Source organism: Fistularia commersonii, chromosome 20 (genome assembly GCF_037954325.1).
Source record: "Fistularia commersonii isolate RoL2024-O1a breed Wild chromosome 20, RoL_Fcom_v1.0, whole genome shotgun sequence".
Classification (NCBI taxonomy): Eukaryota; Metazoa; Chordata; class Actinopteri; order Syngnathiformes; family Fistulariidae; genus Fistularia; species Fistularia commersonii.
The window spans coordinates 6,708,400-6,729,975 of NC_141303.1; the positions used below are offsets into that span (position 1 = coordinate 6,708,400).

The 21,576-nt window shown below is 39.9% G+C and overlaps 3 protein-coding genes across 3 annotated transcripts; 1 reads left to right on the plus strand and 2 right to left on the minus strand.

Annotated features, from left to right (window-relative positions):
* Positions 1-981: 981 nt before the first annotated feature.
* tmed10 (transmembrane p24 trafficking protein 10) lies at positions 982-7,073 on the minus strand. Its single transcript, XM_086166846.1, has 5 exons — positions 6,856-7,073; positions 5,824-5,944; positions 5,166-5,239; positions 2,924-3,050; positions 982-2,389 (listed from the first exon to the last, which is right to left on the minus strand). The coding sequence occupies exons 1-5, from the start codon at positions 7,030-7,032 to the stop codon at positions 2,268-2,270; spliced, it is 621 nt and encodes a 206-aa protein (XP_086022972.1). The 5' UTR covers positions 7,033-7,073; the 3' UTR covers positions 982-2,267.
* Positions 7,074-11,467: 4,394 nt separating this feature from the next.
* fosab (Fos proto-oncogene, AP-1 transcription factor subunit b) lies at positions 11,468-13,840 on the minus strand. The gene is made up of 4 exons (XM_086167297.1): positions 13,546-13,840; positions 12,961-13,182; positions 12,754-12,861; positions 11,468-12,640 (listed from the first exon to the last, which is right to left on the minus strand). Exons 1-4 carry the CDS (start codon positions 13,675-13,677, stop codon positions 11,966-11,968), a joined length of 1,137 nt encoding a protein of 378 aa, XP_086023423.1. The 5' UTR covers positions 13,678-13,840; the 3' UTR covers positions 11,468-11,965.
* Positions 13,841-18,254: 4,414 nt separating this feature from the next.
* LOC147222744 (protein c-Fos-like) lies at positions 18,255-21,050 on the plus strand. Its single transcript, XM_086167078.1, has 4 exons — positions 18,255-18,536; positions 18,798-18,992; positions 19,448-19,555; positions 19,761-21,050. The coding sequence occupies exons 1-4, from the start codon at positions 18,408-18,410 to the stop codon at positions 20,493-20,495; spliced, it is 1,167 nt and encodes a 388-aa protein (XP_086023204.1). The 5' UTR covers positions 18,255-18,407; the 3' UTR covers positions 20,496-21,050.
* The last annotated feature ends 526 nt before the right edge of the window (positions 21,051-21,576 follow it).

A 21,576-nucleotide genomic window follows, 5' to 3' on the forward strand; every position in this document is an offset into this window, starting at 1 on the left:
TTACAAAGATTTTGTTCCCTGGACGTCAAAATAAAAATCTTGTATTAAATAAATTTGATGGAGAATTAATCAGCAAAGAACATGTATCCTACTCTACCCATACCTCCAAAGGAAAAAGAAACATTTTAAAATGATGAATAATATTTACGTGTGCAAGGAACTACTGAGGTTATGCTTTAATACTGAAAATAATTGTACATTTTGTGAAGATGATATTGAAACCACTGTCCATATATTTTTTCTCATATGTAAAAGTACATTGTTTCTAAGCTGAAATTAAACAACATTTCATCGTCACCAGTTTTTTCTGTCAAGAGGATGTAACATTTGGTCTAGTTTTAGAAAACAAGAGATGAACTCTGCGTCAATGTTATTTTAGGTTTAGCCAATTCTTTCATACACAAACCCAGAATGCAGAAATGTACCCCCTATTTCATCTTCTTTAAAAATGATTTTGAATTATACAACAAATCTTCAAAAATTATGAAACGACCTAAAGGTCAAAAAATATACTATGTATACTATACTATATAGTACTATACTATATAGTACTATACATACTATATACTATGAATGACATTCCCGTAGATTAATTAAAATAAATACACACGGTGTTCATCTTGCAAAAAAAGATGTTCCTTTTCCTCATGTAATTAGTTGTCATTGATGTATGGTTGGATTTTGCCACACTCGTCTGTTCATGCTTTTAAGTTCAATAAAGTTGGAAAAAAAAATATATTTTCAATAAGAGGAACATAAATCTTAAGGTGATCTGAAAAAAAAAATCTAAAACCTTCTCACACCAATCTTCACAAAATATTGAAATGTTTTATAAAATGAGGGGGGAATGAATATATTGATATTCTCAAAATATTTTGAACTTTCTGATATGGATACAGATTTTGTTTTCTAAACTGTCCTAACAAAAATAAAAACAGACGCACAATTCATACATTAGCATGGACCAAAAGCACCACCTGAGTAAATCCATCCAATATTTTATTGAATAAAATCCCAACACAAATTTACAAAATTTATCAGTCAACATAAAAATCACTGATTATGCAGTGCGCATATTCATTTTTAAAAATGTACTTACGTCAGATGCCTTAATTCATCCCCATTGGAAACATTAAGGATATTACCCCACCACTTATATTTTCATGTAACCCAGGCATCAGATGTAATCTCAAAGGAAAAAAGAAAAAAAAAAGCACGCTGGGTGGATCTGCAAAGACTGTTATTGAGAAGTGAGATCTTGATCATTTCAAATGACTAATTAACGCGGCAGTGTTTAAATAAGGGGCATGTAAGTGAATGTGAACATTAGAAAATGACTCGAAAGCCAACTGAACATTTCCTTTTAAAACATTAATTAGCTGTAACCTGGCAAGAACTGAAGTATATTAATTTTATTATATAATCAGGTGATTAGATATTCTTTGCCGCAGCTATATACATGAAATGCTGATGAATTCCTCCAAAGGATGAGAGTTTTGGTTTTGGCTAGTTCAGTTAGTGACTGGTAATGGTTCAGGTGTTTCAAAAGTGGAACATGCAAGAGCTCATAAAAGTGACCTAATTTAAACCTTAGAGCCTAACTGGCAGCCCCACTTTAAAAAAAAATACACACATAGAAGCAACTAAGTAGCATACAATTTACAATAAGAAAACAAACTAAAGACACACAAATATAGCTACCAAACATGTATGCAAATTGTGACTAGCAGAAGTTGAGTGGGAGTCTTTGTTTCTGCAAAGCAACAAACCAATTCAAATTGCCTTCACTTGAAAAAAGGGCACAAAGGATCTTGTTTACTTGACATGGCAAAGAATGTGTACATCAACAGAGGGGCGCAAGACATTCTCCAATGGCACATCCATTCAAACTGAGCTCAAAAACAAACATTTTTTCATCTGATTGAAGGAACAAGTTATTATTCAGTGAGCTGCAACATTCAAAACAGACAGAAAGGTGAAGTACTATGAGGACAAGTCTATTCCTTGAAGGGAAAATCTCCCATGTCTCACAGTAAGTTTCTCCCTACAGTGCTTTTCATGTTTCAGACCACTAAACAAGCATATTCGTCTTTTTTTTTCCCAAGAGGACAACCTAGTTGCTCTCACATCTGTGAAAGTGAGATTTTGAGAATCTGAGGTCCCAAACCCCACTTGCTGTTGTTTACTGAAGCGAGTCCAAGGGGAGTGGATGTTGGGATGTGTTGGCTGAGCGCAAGCTTTACCCCTGCAAGGAGCTTGAGGGTTCTTTACTCGATCAGCTTCTTTGCCTTGAAGAAACGCCGCAGGTAGAAGACCTGCCATGTGGCCAATCCAATGAGACAGCACATGGAGAATATGCTGAAGTACAACACACGTGTGTTGGTGGACTCTGTTTAGAGACAAAAAAGAGAGTCCATATGTCATTTTCAATAAAAGGCTGAAATTACAAATGGCAACCAAACACGAAAATGAAGCCGGAGGACATCAACGTCTTAAGGATGAATACTGCTAACAGTTTTTTACAGTGATCAATCAGTTATTGCTTCAACTCAGGTTTAACTGGGTTACAACTGCCAGAAATAGGTTTGCTTTATAAAAAGCGATACTACATGATGAAAACAAAAGACTCTAGATCAAATGTGACAAAACATTGAAACAACAATTTAGAGTAACTATTTTATACTCAAAGTTGTTCTTGAATTTTAAAATACTCCAGAATATACTTTGGCAATTTAAGGAAAATGCGATGGACATTTTGAATTATATCCTTTACATTTTCAAGGGGAAAAAACGTTTTTTCTTTTTTTCTAAAGCAATAAACCTGGTAAACACTTCTATAATCAGTAAGATTCCCAAGGATATCACGATAATAAATTTGTGCTCAATGAGAATATTTCTAGTAAGACATGCATTTTAGTCTTACCATTGGTATCTCGCATCTCTTCCTCCCTCTTCTTCATGTAAGCAAAGTCATTGACAATGGACTCTGACAGATCCTCAAGTCGTCTCAGTTCCACCTCCAGAGGCTTTAGTTTTTCAACCTTGGCAATCTGCAAGAAAAAGAAGACTCTTCTAGAAATGGAAAAGATAATTGTGTTATGAAATAAAAAGGCATGCAAGTTGATTTCTCCAGCAGATGTCAGTCTGGGAGATCATTTTCTGTTGGCAGTTCAAGACTTGAGAAAAACTATGGGTCTCAATCTCACACAGTTGCATTCCTGTTTGTTTGGAGCTTTGTTGAAAGCAGCCAAAATATTTAAATCAAATATGTCTGCATGATTTTTGTGTGACAAATATAGCAATTTTACTTTACACATGAGGCTTCACAAAGTGTGATGAGACCTATTTAAACAATCTGGGTTCAGTCTCCCGGTCTAGGGTGTACCCTGCTTCTCGCCTGAAGGCAGCTGGGATAGGCATCCAGCATCCCCTTAGACCCTAAGTAGGATAAGCGGTAGTTCATGGATGGATGGATTCAGTCTCATGTAGACAAGAGGAGCCGGGATTTGTCAAATTATGGCAATGACAATAATGTTATTTTCACTTTGTCTGGACCATAACTTCTTAATGACAGCCTAAAATCTGTACCTTGATTGGCATTTTCCCTGTAAGATGTTAGAACATTCAGATATGCCTGGATTACAAAGAAACACTCAATATAAAAAAATATTTGAATTGCATAACAAACCAAAACAATGGCCAAAATAATACTTGTACATTTGTTAATAGTGACTCTTATTCTAAAGTGACTGTGTATGTAAATTCATGTCCATTCATGGACAATAATGCCCATAAAAGCGCTCTCTGAAAACCCTGTTACTCTCAAAAGGACATCATGTTTGTACCATGTGTGGAAAGGGAGGTGATTCTCAGACTTATCACCTCTTTACTTGTATCAGGTGTTGCCTGTGGCAATAACAGCAAATAAAAAACTAAAAACAGGGAACAGAAGCAATGAATATATTTAAATAAATGAAAGCTTAAGAAAATTAATTGTGTATTTACACAGTCAGAACAATGTGGACATTCTAGGAAAATATGTAAGGGGGAGACATGAACCTTGACAACACTGTCTTTGCTATAAAAAGAAACTGGAACCCTTGTTTGACTTTATATACTAAATGTTGATGAGTTGATAAGCCCATGTTATTCTTACACATGGAACATTGTTGGTTGAAAAGATGAAGGCGGATGATTATAAATCATATGGAGTAAGAGAAAAAAAGAATGCTTTTTTTACCTGAATGAAGTCAAAAACACTCAAAGCTATTCATAGACTAAGAGAAACGTGTATTTTTCTTTCTGAATGGATGTGACTGCTATTCTTCAAAGCATGGTGTTAGAGAAAAGAATGTGTCTATATCTGAGACTGGACAACAAAATTCACTTGCACTCTTCCTCAGCAGACAAACATAAAAATAAAATAGTAATGAAGTTGGCCAGTGATTCTCTTTCCTTTTGTCTGTTAGCCTTTAGGGGTCACCATATCAAATCATTTGCCTCCAACGACAAGACAAGTAATGGTAATGGACAAAAAATGCTGTTACACCTGTCCCCAATCATTGCACAACCAGTCCTGACAAGATCTTCAGAGGTTACTACTGTCTCTTGTGTTGTGGATAGCCTTCTTCTCTGGAAATAGCTTAATCTGTCTCAAATGTACAGTCAGACAAAACAACTATTCTAATGCTCTGCATTTACTGCAAAGATTGCAGTCAGACCATCAATATGAGATGCTTAAATGCAAAACACTGTTCAATGACTGCATTCCACTTCAAAATGTGGCAGTGAGGAGACAGGAAGAATAGAGAAAAAGATGAAGGATCTAGACTTCTCCAATGGTACACCAAAATAAAAAAAATGGAAACATCATTGAAACCCACCTAAAAAGTTGGTCTCGAGCCCTGAAACCCTTCACTGGGTACGTTTAACTTCATTCTACATAGGAATATTTTAACCAGGCAGAAAAAACTGCCAACAAAATAATTATATTGGAGTGGTGAAAAACATGGCATGAAATATAACTCCTGCTTTCATTCTTATTCTTATGGTCCTACAATCACTGACCAAGTAAAAATGGACAGTGATTACTTATAAATAACCACCATACATATCTAAGCTGCATCATTCTAACCGGGAAAAGCAATTATGACTCAGTCTCTTACCTCCTCATAGTTTTTGGCTTCTACACCATGCTTCATGTCCAAATTGACCAATTGATCAGGCACTCTTCCAGTTCCTAAAATATATAAGTCACATTGAATTAAATTGAGTTACATTAAATAAAAAACTGAGCACATATACATATAAACATACACATATATCATATACATACATACATAGATACACACAATATATACACATACACATATATTACATACAAGCATATACACACACACATATACGCAGAGAGAGAGAGAGAGAGAGAGAGAGGGAATCATTGACAACTGTTTTGCAAGCCCTCTTTCATATGTTAAAGAAAAATGAATAAAGAGTTAAGTGTCACTGCACCTAAGTCAGATAATAATAATATAAATAATTTATCCTTAATTATTCATTGTCTCCAATTAACCCATTATGGATGAACCATGAGCAGTAGGCATGTTGTCCACCAGTGCTGGGGTCCACCAGCTTTAGGGATTCAGTGTCTTGCTCAACAACACTTCAGCACACCAGGACGAGCTGGGAACCGAAACCAGTAATATTCGGTTCAAAAGACGACTGCACTGCCTCCTGCACCACGTCAAGAGGTAGAGCTCTTTATTAGCTGTGATAAAGAGCAGTGACAATCCACCTTACTACAGTGTCACTGTAAATACTTACCCATAGGTGACTTGCTCTCAAAGCATACTTCAAACATGTCATAGTCCTCTGTCGTGAATGCAAACTTTCCTTTTGTTGCATCTTCCTTGGAGTAAAGCGTGTGGCTGGAGGAATCTGTAATCTGTGAAATGAAAGAAAAATATAAATGACATATAAAACATAACTCCAGAACTGTTAAATGAAAATCGCAAAATTTGTAAACAAAATATTAAAAGATGGATGCCAAACTTCTAAAAAAATCCATACATATCGTTAATGTTTCTTTCCCTTCTGAATAATTGTTCATGACACACCTAATAATATCGGCTCCAACAGACGGTCTTCAAATGAGTGATATGTATATATATTTCTAACAATTGTTTTGCATTTTCTGAACAAGCGATTTATCATTTTTTTTTAGATTCGTCAAATTTTCCAGGGACAGTGAACTTCGACGATGAATTGTTAACATAATTTAAACGTGTTGCAATGCTTTTTTAACAAGTGATGAGCAGACACACTGGTTTTGCAACTTTTCTTTGCCAACATTGACATTGAGAACCATTTTCTATTCTTGACGAATAGCTTAGAGGCTAACCGCTAAAGTTGCGAGCTAACACCTGCCTTGTGAATTGACGCTAACACTGACGTGTAACAGCAGCCGGGCCAAACCAATGACTCAGGAAACAACACAAAATACAGCGCACAACAGTCACATATTGTAGATACTTCTGTAAATACAATTTTTGAATAAATCTAGTGTGCATGGATTAAACGAATGTTTGGTGAATGTACATAATTTCATCTCGCAAGCACTTAGTAACCGATAAAAACCAAGAAGACAGCGTTGTGGGGCCTGGGTTAGCTAAGATGCTAACATTTCTGTCGCGCTCCGTATATGGTTAAGAATTTTCTAACTTGCAGTATTTCTAACTTTTCATATACCACCACCTCCATATTCATTGGACAGCGACGATAGTAGAGTAAAAGCGTTTCGGCATCGATAGTTGCTGATGAGGTTGAATATTATGGTTAGGTAGCATCACATCTCACCTTCAGATTAGTTTTCGTGTTCGCCTGCTCGCTTATTTCATACTCCCCTGTGACAAGGACATCTTTATGAATCTCTTCTCGTAAACACTTTCTTGAATTGACCGGTATAAAGAATGAAATAGATAATGCCGATTCAATTAGAACCGGCAACAGCAGTAGCGCTGTGAATCGAGCCATGGCTATCTTCAACCAACCGACCAACCAGCCCGTGCCAGCAAGCCAGCTTAACATCGAGCTTCTGCGGAGGCAAAAGGTCTGTTTTCCTCGACAGTGCCCCCTCTGTCACGGAGGATTACATCAATTTTGGTTCCCGAAAGAACGCAGAAATGTACATTTGCGGCCTTTTTTATGGTCTAAGCATCACAAACAACATATAAAACTGCGCTCACTTAACATGTGTTTAATGAACTCTGAATGACAGGTCTTTTTCAATGGTCACGATATTCAAAGTATTAAACAGCTATTCTGAACTTAATACACGATAGATATATACGCCTCTGATGGTAAAATTTGTCAATTAAATTAAATCAAAACTTTTTCTTGTTCTCGTTCTTGCACTTGTTTTTGTTCTTGTTTTTATTCATGCTGCTACTACAAGCCACCAAGCCACATCCTCCTTAAATTGTGTCTGTTGTGTGTTATTGCACACAGTGTGAGAGGGAGTCCAAGGTGTAAAGAAAAATATCCCCCAGACTATATACATGATCATATTTTTTTTTAAACAAATGGCAAGATAAGGAAAATTCATACTCCTCACATAGCGTATTATGCTTGCATTGTAATACAATTGTAATTGTAATTAACCTCCTACAAAATAATTAAAATAACTAATTTGCAATAAATCATTCATAATTACCATAGTCAATTTTTCTTTATATTTATCATTTTTACCTTTAAAATGTATCCTACTCAGGTGAGTTACATAACATTCCATCAACTATTTCATCTGCAAAAAAAAACATTTTTTAACAAACATATATCATTCAGTGTAGCCTTGGGTATTTAAAAAGTTTCAAAAGCTATTATTTTTCCATCAGTAGCACAGGAATTACCCAATTACAAGTAATAGATCTATCCAGTTTCCAGGGCAACATCCTTGTTACAGATCCCAGGAGATGAGATGAGGACATACTTCTGAGTGGGGTGTCTGCTGCTAAGTGAGCAGAAATTTTGACATATGGAGAAATCCCTCCAGTATGGTAGCTAAGTGCGTCAAATAAACCCTCTAAGAATAGCCTGTCACATACGACTCTAGCGCTCCCAAAGCTACATGCCTTGGAATCAAAATTTCAAACACTCATATAACTGTGACTAATATGCATTTTCATATTTGCAGCGCGATTGTTTCCCCACACTTGTTACCATCTCTTTCCTCCGCAATGTCCCTTCCTGGTGGCTTCCTTCAGTAGCCACCAGTGCAATTTCGCTGTGGTAATGGTTGAAATATTTTGTTTTTTTATAATTCTGTTTGTGCCTCAGTTTATTAAACTGGTTTAGTGTGTTTGTGAATATCTACCTTTGGCGTACAGAAGAGAAGCAGTTGTACTCATTCCAGCACATTTTAAGTGGTGCAGGAAGGTAATTTGTTAATACATTGTATCTATGCCAGTAATTAAATGCATAAAATGTCCTGTCAACTAGCTAAGTCCTTATTATTTAAGATGAAATATTTGTGGGGCATGAACTACCCCTTAATGATCAATCAGTATTTTGACTCTGTTCCAGCACTTTATGCCATCATGAAGACCAATAAATGTCTGAGAATGAGACATCTTACTGACTAAAAGTCTACACACTCTTCAGCTGCCTGGCAATATTGTTTGAGTCATATCATCAACCAACCTATGCCCTAAATACAAATAAAAACCAGACATGTTCTAATAAGAGCACTAAACCGTACTGTAAAACTATAGCAAACTATACTTTGCTGTTGTATACAGCATAATTCTACTCATAAATACTGAAGCTGTTTCTATCAAACCCTCGTAGAGACGCAGAGCCATATGACAGAGACATGTTCTCAAACCTTGTTACCTCCTTTAAAAAAGAGCCTGACTAAATACTCGTCAGCATGGCATGTAGGTGAACTTGGTTGTTTCATCATCGATGTATCCACAGCTACACCCTGGCAATGTTTTCTGTCTGTCTACCTCATACACACATCATCTGCTTTCCTCCTCCTCCTCTTTCTATCAGACATACACTGCCTTGTTCCTCCCCTGGGTTGCAGCATCGACGCAGGTTGGCGTCACAGTGGTCTAATTTTACTGCTGTTGATGCTGATGTTAAAAGAAGCAATAGGCACCTGCTATTTCTGCGTCTACACCATTTCCCTGGGGATGGGAAAGAGGTATTAATAGACAGAGTTATTAGATGCTGCATGGTCTCACTTAAGATGCTTCATTGAGGGAAAAATGCTCAAGTGCAAAAGAAATAAGTACTCAGAGATGGGATGTGTTGCAACAATACCATTGACAAAATCCAAACACCACAGATTCAGTACTGCAAGTATGATCAGCATAAATGACAAGAGGCATGTTTTAATTGGGAGTGTCAAACAATTCAAACAAGACCAGCTGATATCTTGCTGTATAAAAGGTTATGATGCTGGATCCCTCCCACTTCCCTCCCACCTTCAATTCATTTCCTTTTAGAAGACATTAAGCAATATGGATATCTGGCAATTCTTCAAATGTCGTAATATTGAGTCAAGGTTAGATTATCCATTGAGCCGAAAAAGTTGTATTTAAATGGGTGTGGTAGGAATCATTTGCTGTCAAAATGTTGCTCCAGTACCACAGAAAAGGACAGCCCTGAGTTCTTTTTCTGCATAAAAATGTATATCTTAATGACAATTGTTCTTTTTATTTTTTTTGGCTTGTTTTGCTAGCTTTTTTTTTTTTAAGTTTATATTGAGTCAGCTTTAGTTCCATATATTCATATTATTAAAGATACGCTAAAACAAAACAACCTAATGTCCTATCAAAGTGACACAGGTGATCTTTAGATTTATTTATCTTAAGTAGATCTGGTATAGAATAGCCCCTGTTCTTTTTTAATTTATCACAGCAAGAAACACCAGAGTATAAAGCTTCAAATTCCATGCCATTCGAAGTACTCCATGGTGTATAAATCATGCTGAAAACAAAAACTGTCTAGATTATTCAGATTATTCATTGAATGCTGCTACGGGTGATGGTCACTGCAACAGTGACCATCAAGGGTAAAATTTTAAAAGATATTATCAGAAGATAGTTTATACAACATATTGAACCAAGGCCAGTGCTGATTAGCATTTTTAGCATTGTTTCAGTTACATTACACACTCCACATAGTAACGTTATCTGAAATAGAGTTTCAATGGCTGGGAAAAGTAAGAGAAAAACAATTTATATGAAAACCACCAAAAGATTAACTCAACAGCTGAGTCAACGACAAAAATACCAAAATGACAAATAAGAAACGACGTGTGTGTGTGTGTGTGTGTGTGTGTGTGTGTGTGTGTGTGTGTGTGTGTGTGTGTGTGTGTGTGTGTGTGTGTGTATTTTGTCATTACATTATTGTGATGGAAGAAAATATATATGTATATGTTTACATCAGGGGTGGCTGTTATTTTTGTGTTTAAACGTCTTATAAAGTTAAACCTATGGTCTCAATGGTGTAGTGTAGATAAGGAGCTTTTGAATGTGTTTAATTTAACTTACTTGGCTAACTTTCGGTGTGCTTGGGCTTGCCAGTCTATCTGGTGGAGAAAAAAAAACAGGTTGAATTAATCAAGCTACAAATACCTACACGCACGCACACACACACCCCACACACACCTTTGACAGCTACATTACACCTCACGTCCTGCACGTCTATGCTGCATGTCATTCGCCTCCAAAACACAAGGAAGCCCACATGTCCATGTGCCGTCATGAATTATTTGAGAACTCCCTGTCCCGAAGGACTGCACTTTCTTTTGAAATGTGCGCATTTTTGACGTAGGATTCGATCTCTCTAAATCCTCTGGTGAGGAAGAAAGTGGTTTAAAAGCTGCTTTCAGATCCTCTTGACTTAGGTCTTGTGCAACCAAGCCTGCGTATCCAGCGGCCGCCTTACAACTAGCAGCTTTTAAACAGGAAATAAATCATCGCGACACTCCTTTTTTTATGGGCCTGCAACTTATGAGCAAATCGATTATCTTTCAGGAGGAAATCGAGACAAAAATGATTAATTTGAGGGGGCAATGAGGCGTCTGAGTGCACAATGTGCATTCTCGTAGGCAGACTGCAGAGGCAGCAGCAGCAGAAGCAGAGTTCGTGTGCGAGTCTATATTTGGTCACGGAAGTACGACGTCATCGCGCTGGGCTTGCAAATGAAAAAAATGGAAAGACCGCACTGACGTAGGATCCCTGACGTATGATATAGTTAACCCTGGCAACAGATGGAACAATAAATAGAGCAGGGGTGCAGGAAAAATACAGTTATCCCGTACAGATGTCAGTTTCATGGGTTATTTTACTTATCTGCTAAATACATGGTGTTAAGTGTGTATGGGGGTTACAAAAGTGTTTGAGTGTGTGCACGCAGAGCAGGAAAGCAGAAATTCAACCAGAAGGAATCCATGAACTTAAATATCACTAGTTTTTATTTATATATTTTACAAACATTTATATTTACTCTTGGTGTAAAAAAATAAATCGAAATTTAATAACTTAAAAACACTAATGTTTTCACAGAAAACTTTATACTAAGATAGATCAATCACTCAGACCATGGTAAAGACAATGTACATCAGTTTAAGTTCCACAAGCAGTTCACTATTGGTCTAACATTGCATCAACCAGAAATAATAAAGTGGATAATTAATTACTATTGCTGTAAACACAACACAACATCAATGTTTGTTATCTAGCACCATAAAATCATAAACAAATGAATGACAAGGTGGCATTAGTTAAAACATGCTTTAACTTGCTACATTGTGTAATAGGCAAGTATAGATAAAGGTGTATGAACTCATAATAACTTGCTTCCTGGTACAAATGCATTCCATAGCCCTGTGATCTGCACATCCACTTAAAGAAAATGTGCTTAATAAGAAGTGCTATTGTTTTTTTAAGAGTCTTTAAAGGGCCAGGAGGGTTGGTGAGCTGAGGGAGTCTGAGGACTGGTCATTACTGCTGCTTCCTCTCCTGTGAGCGGTGCCACAAGTGGGGAAGCTGTCTGCCTCTGGGAAGGTAAACACAAATGACGATGTGTAGGTGGTGCATGCAGGGGTGCAGGTCACCACAGGTGTGCAAAGGGGCTCAAAGTCATTGTTGTTGGCCGAGGTGTGAAGGGCCTCCCAGTCCTGGGTTGTGTAAACGGAGCTCGACAGGTCGACCTCCGGCACTGACCGTGCCGTCTCCATCTCGGCCTTTGTGAGGAGATCCAGAGACTCCTCCAGAACAGAGGCATCCAGGTCGGTCATTTTGATTGTGCTGCTGGAGACGGAGGAAGTGGAGAAGACGCCACTGCTGTTTGAGAAGATTGAATTGGAGGTTGAGGTGAAGGTTGGCTGAGTGGAAGCAAGTGTCGAAGCAAGTGGGAGGTTGGTCTGCGGCTGGGAGGACACATCTGTGGAGAGGCAGGAGTGATCGGGAGAGATGGAGGCCACTGGGAAGTCAGTGTCGAGGTCTGAGGGGATTTTGCAGATGGGTTGGTGGGCTGCGAGAATGAATTCCAGCCTCTCTTTCTCCTTCAGCAGGTTGGCAATATCATTCTGCAGGCTAGATTTCTCATCCTCAAGCTTGTCAGTTTCCTGTGAAGAAAAAAATTGAGGAAGTGGCGTTCATTCAGATGTTGCATAACACTGCTATTAGCTGGGGTGAGAAATGCATAATATTAATGATGGTGAATATGTGAGATACTTACAGCTTGCAGAGTGTCTGTCAGCTCTCGCCTCCTGTTGCGGCACTTTGCAGCTGCCTGCTTGTTTCTCTCTCTGCGAATTCTCCTCTTTTCTTCCTCCTCAGGTGAAATCTGCACAAAACGGGAGAAAAGCATTTAGACACCAAATCCACAGTTTACACATTATGCAATCAAGTGTACGGGATAACTAGATAATCAGATGATAATTACCTGTTCCACTTTTCCCCTCTTGGTTGAGTATTGAGCCCTGGCTGCCGCAGATCTCATGGCTGGCCTGGTGTAGGCAGGGCTGGGGGTGTAGGGGTGAGCTCTATGAGAAGGAGCAACCGAGGAGATCAGAGGCTGGACCATCCACTGTAAATCTGGACTGGTGGAGATGGCTGTGACTGTTGGGATGAAGCTGGCACTTGCTGCTGTCAGATCAGTGAAATCCTGAAAGGAAATGAGGAGAGAGGATCTTCAGTACAGGTTTTCACTTGCAAGAGGGATATTGCAGGATGACTGAATGAAGCAGGGGTTCTATAAAAAGCGGGATGGTTTAAAAATATCGACATGATGTCAACAATGACGTTAAAGCCCCACTCTTGTTTTACCATTTTGAATAGATTGCCTTGTAATGTGTGCGGCAGGCTATTTCTAGAACAACTCAGCAATGAGGGTCTTAGAGTTTTAATCGAATATCAATTAATTGCACTCAAACAGACTTTAACAGCAATGTTAATAAAGACTTCGTTTCATGCACAACAACGGATACATTTAAAGAAAGCGAGTTATCAAATAAAAGACTGTAAGTACCTGACACTGGGGGGATCCCACGCTGGAGTAGGACCCTGCCGGTGACGGATATCCCAGTTTGTCAACCGAGGGAGAAGCGGTGCTACAGCGGGAAGAAGAGTCGCACTCTGCGCTGAAAGTGGTAAACATCATCCTTTGCAAAAGCTATCCGGGAAGATCACAACAAACTCTACTAGCGGGGTCAGGGGGGGAAACGAGGTCCGGGAAATCCCTTCCGAAGGTTTGAAAGAAAATCACCGGTGTCGTTCCAGCTGTGCTTCTTGTGTGTCTCTTGCTCGCCAGTGAAAGTTGGACTGCCGGCTCCGACGGCTCACAGGGTTTATATAATGCCGACCGGTCGAATGACGTCGGAAGGCGGGGGGCTCACCCGTCTCGACGCTCCGAGGACCAAAACGTTGACAATCCCTAAACAACGTCGCTATGACATGACGCAAACACCCCAAATCGCTTAAAATACTCAAACTGTCCAATATTAATACCAATGTGAGCAACATAAACGCAAACAAATGATTTTTAAAATAATTTAGGTCTCACTCTTATGAGAAATGGAATATTCCAGAAACGGGATCCCCGATACGTAATTTTCCAAATATGGTGCATCCTGTAAAAGGGGCGGGCGGGCCTTGCTGGGAAATACTGGTGCGTCTCGTCGGCCGGCAGCGACGTGACTTTACGTAAACCAACAAACACAGAAGCTGTTGTGAAAACTGAACAACTGGGACAATGGAGGCGTCTCACACACAGCAAAATACATCGGACATCTGGACGCATAACTATTTGAACAAAACTAAATTTACAAATGTGTTATAGATTTTAATACGAACCTTTTCAGCCATTCTTCAGCCACATTAATATTAATAATGAGAAATACCCCCCTTCTTTAAAAGCACTATATGTTTGGAATCTGAATGACTTATTATTGGGCCTTAAACCTGCTTCAGGTATAACAATAAATGCATTAACTTACAATTTAAGGGGTTGTTTCTGCACAATATCTTGCACATGTGTGTCAGACAAATGTTGATGTTACAATAGGCTAATACAGAACTGGAGAAAATGTGTTCTTTTAATTTTTAGCAAATTATAAAATGGATTTCAATTACTTATGCCTGTATGTTTGCAGAGAAGACTGGTCATTTAGGTACATATTCAATGCACATGTGTGTCAGACAAATGTTCATGTCACAATAGGCTATTATAGAACTGGAGAACGTGTGCTTTTCTTTTAATTTTTACAGAAATGATAAAAAAGTTTTCAATTACTTATACCTGTATGTTTGCAGAGAAGACTGAAAGAGTGCTTCCAAGGGATCAAAGTATAAATAAATAAGCACACCAGTACTGAGAGAAGTACAACAAACAGAGTGTCTCAGCCCACACACCAGTCAATATCCCGGGGCCTCACTTTATATTACTATCTATACGATTTGAAATACGATTAGAAATGGATTCTGTTGAAAATGTGCACCATAATGCACCTGCCATTTTCAAATAAAGTTTTTAGCTTTTGACTTAAATTAATCTTTCTGCATTCTGCATGATGCTGAAGAATTGTGGTTTAAATATTGGACCCAAACCAAATAAAAAAATATAAAGTAAAAAAAATACTCAAAGATTCTCTATTTCTCAAATATCTCAGCTAATGTGACATCATGTAAGACCTATATAAAGTGTAGATTTTTACCATTGACAAAAGGAAATGGACTCGAGCGTCATCTGCATAACTTTGTACAAACATATACCAAATTTGAATTTATGTCAGAGTAGAAGCTATTACGTGTGTTTTACAGCCTGCGGCAGTGCTTGTACCCTTTGTGTGCAATCCAAGGGAAGGTGTGTCTAGGTGTAGACTTATCCGATGGGCGGTATTTTGTGTGTACTTTTCCAGGACAGCCATTTGCTTGAGTCTGTGGGAGCTGGTTCCTGAAGGTGTTCCCCCACAAGAGGGAATCCTCAAGTTATTTTCTGATCTGAATGACACATATCCTAACACTCAAGTACATAGCCGAGACCCTCAGAACACTGACCCTATTGATTTTGAGACGATATACCTATGGAGTTCTATGGAGTATCGATTTTGCAAGTTTAGATTTGTTTTACATTCCCTATTCATTCCCATGAACAATCAGTCTCAGACAGCACTGTGAAATGTACTATGTCAACAATGTGTATTGTTGGGGTTTGCTTTTATGTTTAGTTAGCATTATAATGGATAGATGTCATTGGGTGAAACATAACGATTGATTCGCTAAACAATAGCATCACTCTGGTGGTTATTTTATTTGTGTAGGATCTAAATTGCCTTTTTGTTATATGTGCTGGCTGCAGAAATGCTGGTTGGAAACTTTTATTTATTCGGTTTCAGAATTTTCTCAGATTTTTAGCAAAGTGCGTTTTAGTATAGTGATTTTGTGGTGTTTTGTAGTAGTGTTTTCTCAATTTTTTCTTAATTTTAGTCATTCATAACTTTCTTATACACCTCAAATTGCTTTAAAAACGGCATTAAGACAACTCATTTATAATCTTACGAATGACTTTCAAGTTTGCAGACGAAATAATAAGGCTGTTTTACCCAAATGAAAACGAGTATTGCCCGCAGTCGTATGTATGTCGTGAATTAGTACCATTATGTCAAAGTTCATCGACGTAGGTTAGAGGAGTCGTGTTTTGTTCAACATTCCTGGTAGTCATAGCAACACTCCACCCCTTCGCGTTAGTGACGTCCCTGTTTTGCATAGCAACAAAGATCGTTTATGTAGCGTGAGCCATTGCTTGTAAAGAAAATCTCGACACTCTTTATTTCGCCTGCAAGGGATTCCCGAGAGCAGCGCTTACGTCAGAAGCGAGAACCCTGTGGTTCCGGGAAAGAAGGTCGGAGTGAGAGCTCTTTGTATTGAGCAACTCTTTGCGCCTTCCTCCTTTGTGTCCATGAAGCAGAGGAATGAAACAGGACACCAAACAACACCAAACACATCCACTGTCCTACCGCTTGGCAGGAGCAAGTTTGTTTATACTGACCTGGACTGTTGTCCAGCGATGATAAATTATTGATAACAGGCGTATTACTACCGGCCGGAGCAAGCGGGAAGATAATCACAACCACGATTACTGTTTTGGTTGAAACAACAGAGAAAATGCGTAGTAGACAATTTTAAGTTCTTATTTTGTCATCTTTAATGAACACGTTTTTAAGATGTATGCGTGTGCTGGGTAACATTCCCCCCCCCCCCCCAACCTCTCCACCCCGAGGAGTGAAAGCGTTGCGGACCAAGTTTTTTTTTTCCACATGGGAAACTTAGATGTCTTTTGCATTTGTATTCCGAACTCTAAAAATAAACCCACCGCTCCGCTTCAGTGTCACTCAAGTTGCTTTGATCACAAAAAGGTCTTAGAGGCTGTCTGCAATCTGAATGTCCGACCTTTGAACCCCCGCAGGCCACTGAATAGACTCCAGCCGACCACCTAATGATGTGCCGGTAAATAGGTCTGGGGGGGCGCGGCTGCCGGGAAGCAGGAGGGGATCGCGGCCCCTCCATGCGGGGGGAGCCTCCCCTCTATTCACCGTCCGTCCCCCTTTCACTTCAGCGGATTGGAGCCCATGAGACACCTAAATATAGCATCTATACAAACCCCCTTCCCCACTGCGATTTAGGCCATTCGGGTAAGGCTTACATAATTGCAACAGAAATGCAAATTATTTGTCTTTGTTTGGGGGGGGGCAGTCATAGAACCAACCAATCATCAATATTTACACATAATCCTCTATATTTAAACCCATCATCACGCTGTTATGTAATTTTATAATATGCTTTGATTGTTTAACCCATTTCAACCCAAAGCAGGGGCTGCCCCTGCTCATCCCACACAGAAGGCAGAGTCATTCGCGGACAACAGGCTGTAAATCACTAAGCACGGCCTTTTAGCGCCTCTTTACCTTTTCTTTTATGCCTGGGAGTGAGTGGGCCCATACACAAGCAGCGCGTCCGTGTGGCTCAGCGCGCCCCCTGCCTACCGGAAACACTATATATGGCTCGGCGGTCCACTTGGCGATTGGCTGCTTCACGCCAGCGACAAGTCTGTTGCTGCAGCCGTGTCTATGCGGAGACAGGTGAAGGCGATGTGATGCATGGATGAAACTTAACGCAGCTGTAAACAAACATCTGATGCGTCGGAATAAATCATGTGCAGTCAGAATAAGGGTTGACTGATTTGTGACTGATTGCAGTGAATCTGCTTGTGGTAGAAAATCCAATTCTGATATCACATTCTACCGGAAAATAGATAAATCTGATAATTATACCACTGCGTGTGCTTTTTCGCTCATCCTTCGTCACCTTGCTCTTAACTGATTTTCCATAAGCAAATATATAAGTGCAAACGGATGGAACACAATGTATATGATGCAGATGCTGCATACATGAAATGACGTAGCTGTTCTGTGGCGGTGATACCTCCCGAAGGCGGGGGTGTCATTTGGTACACGCTCAATAATTTTTAAATATTTTGACCAAAGAAACAAGTTTTAATCAGCTTATCGTTCTCCGACGCTCTTTGGTCAATTCACAAATTATTTTATTTTCTCCGGGAGAGAAGTCCACCGGTGTTTTTCTTGATCATCCCACATAACCTCTTCTTCTGAATGGTTCAGTCTCACCACACAGATTTCATTCATAAAATCCCGGCTCACTATAAAAGGCGGGCCTCCTCACTCTCCGCACACTTACCATTTATGAACCCAGCAAATGGGATATAACTAAGCGTTTGGGCGGACGTTTTCAACTCAGATTTGGACAAGCTGTTCTATCTTTTATATATACATATATAGAGATATAGATATATATGCAGGGACTTTAGATGAAAACATGCATTCCGACTCCAGCACAGAGTTCGACTCGTCCTCCAGCTGTAGAACAGCATCGCCTGGCGGGGACACCCCTGGACGCAGCCAGCATCCTCCTGACTCGTTTTCATCATCAGTGGACAGCGGAGAGGTAGAGGACCGACAGATACAAAACACGAACCGAGACTTAATAAATACGCATTTGCTAGGATCACATTATCTCATTGTAAGATAATGTCGCACGGTGTGTTTTTATTTTTAAATAACGGATATGTGTGAATAGGGATATATGGATCTGATCTTACAGATGTGGGGAGGTTTGGTCAAATGCCAGGGAATATATATAGTATTTCTGAAAACATGTTTTCTCGATTGAATTGATTGAGATGTGCACGTCCGTCAATCCCCCCAGGATAACGACACCGGCGCGGTTGCAGACTCGCTTGTTCCGATCGCAACCTCGCCGGATCTGAGGTGGCCGGTGCAGCGCCCGGTCATCCCGTCTACCAGCCGCATAAGGACCAGGAGTCACGGAGCGACCCCGCCGTCTGCCCCCGCACGTACCGTCAAGGCGAAGTCTTCCAGCAGGAAAGGACAGAAAGAGCAGGTAGGAGGGGAAACACATTGGAGAGAGATGGATGGGGATGGGGACGGTATGGGGGGGGTCACATGTACATTTTCAATAACCAGTAAAAAAATATATAGACATATTTGATATTTCAACAAAAATCAATTTCTCTATACTGACAGTATCCTGAAGTTATCGCGATAACATGACAAGGTGACTAGTTTACGTCTAACTCGAGTAATGTGCGCGGCGCTTTCTGAATGAGATGGGGAGGGGGGGCAGATTGCGTAAAATGCGCGTTCACGAGGCTGGCAAGACCGTGCCAGTCGTGCTGTGGGAGTCTGCGCCGCCTATATCAGTATTCCCAGCACACACCACAATGAAGATTATCTATCTGCTTTTTTGGCAAGCGTAACAGTGTCGAAGGGGCCAACTGCTGATATGGCGGGACTCATGGACGCGCATTTAAATGGCCTGTTCTTGATTGATTTCAGCCCTCGAAAGAGGAGGAGGAACGGAGGAGGATCAGGAGGGAGAGGAACAAAATCGCTGCAGCCAAGTGTCGCAACAGGCGGAGGGAGCTGATAGACACTCTGCAAGCTGTAAGTATGCATCTTGCAACGAATCCTACAGGGAACATTCACGCAACGTGTCCTCTCCGAAGCCCAGGGCAGACAGTGCACAGATGTCACTTGTCATTAGGAGCCCAGCAGAGATGACAGAGGCACGACCATAGAGCAGCTCTCATACGTCCATCATGCAAATCTTTTTTTTCTTTCTCCCTCCTCTTGTCCTTCCTTACCCCAGGAAACTGACAAGCTGGAGGAGGAGAAGTCTTCCCTCCAGACAGAGATAGCTGATCTGCTAAAGGAGAAAGAGAGACTGGAGCAGGTCTTGGCCTCTCACAAATCGTCCTGCAAACTCGCACCTGGTGACGAGGAGGGCGATGATAATGATGATGATGACGACGACGACGATGCAGGCCCGGAAGAAAACGATGAAGACGATATCACCAAGATGCTGGAGGACTCTCCGGCTTCCCCGCAGATGCTGTCTATCTTAGAAGGTGGAAAAACCCCAGAGAGAAGTGCAACAATAGCAGAGGCTGGTCAAGATCTGGACAATCTTCCGTGCATCCCCGCTGCAGCTATTCTAGGCAACTCCAACATCCTCTTGTGCTCCAGTGCTGAAGAGGAGGTTCTGGAGGACTTGACAGGGGGCGACCTGGATGACTTCGTCCCCAGTCTAGAGATGGCGGTGACACCTGCGACGGCTGCATTCGTGCCAGACATAGACTTGAGTGGCCCTTTCTGCCTCTCTGACTGGGAAACCCTGTACAAGTCTGTAGCAAATGACCTTGAATCTCTGAGCACACCAGTCATGTCTTCCAGTCCCACTTGTAGCAATTACCGCACAGCGTTTTCCTTTAATTACTCTGAGATTGATTCGTTGGCAGACGGATGCGATGGGCTCAAAGGCAGCCTTGGCGCATCAGAGTTCATGAAAGATAGTCTAAACTCTCCGACACTTCTGGCCTTGTGAATGCACGCCATTATGCAATTGTACTGAAATGGTATTATAACCAGCCAGCAAAGCTAAACCTCCCGCCCTCACACAAGTAAGCTTTTGTAGTTTTGACATTGTGTAAACCTGAACATCAAAGGTTGTGTAGATGTATTTTGTGACTGTAACAGGGTTAACTTCTTCCATAGAGCAATTCTCTTAAAAAGAGATTTGGTACTGCAGCAAACGTGCATGCAAATGCAAGACATCCATAATCCAAAGAGAGATGTTATCTTGTGTTTTCAAATCCTTATATTTGATGTGAAGCTGGATCATGATTTATAGCCTACTGTGTGTGTACTACTGTAGACAAATTGTGTTTGTAACAAGTGGAAAAAAAAGCAGGGTTAATAATGTGTAGCGTTTTTGGTGTAACATCTTGCTGTAAGGTGCTCTATCACTTCCATGAAAAGATCGTGCCATGTATTTTATCGAAATGTATTTTATGACATAGTTTATTTTTTTACTTGTCAAAAATATCAGATGCAAAAAAAACAACCCATATATTTAACACTGGAAATAAAAAAAAGAAAACAACGTTTTAATTTTTTTTTTCTGTTGTCACCCGTGTTTAAGATATCAACTTTAGATCAGTTTTAAGGATGGTGTTAATTCGTGTCGTAATGGAATTTTAGATTCTCATTTTGGCTGATGTGTAGCGCCTAATGGTTTGCTGTAGTGTCTCCCAAAAGGGTCATATGTTTTATCAAGATTTATCTTGACATTTTCACTTATCAGAGCTATCATATGCAAAAATAAAATATCAAGATATTTCATTTTTAAAAGTTGTCCTTGAGCTTCCCTTTATGTTACATGAATCCTATCAAAGGTATTGGATATTCACTTTTTGTAACACATGCTTATTGTGCTAAATGAAGGGGGGGGGGCGAAACTAAGGTGAAAAACAAAACAAAAACACAAGTCCATCTGGTGTGGATGATACAGAGGGAAGCTCTCAAGCTGCTAATAATTACCTGTTTAAAGGTAAAAAAAAAAAAATAACCAAACTCTGAGTCCCGGAACGATTCCACCAAAATTCCTCTGTCACTGCGCTTATTTT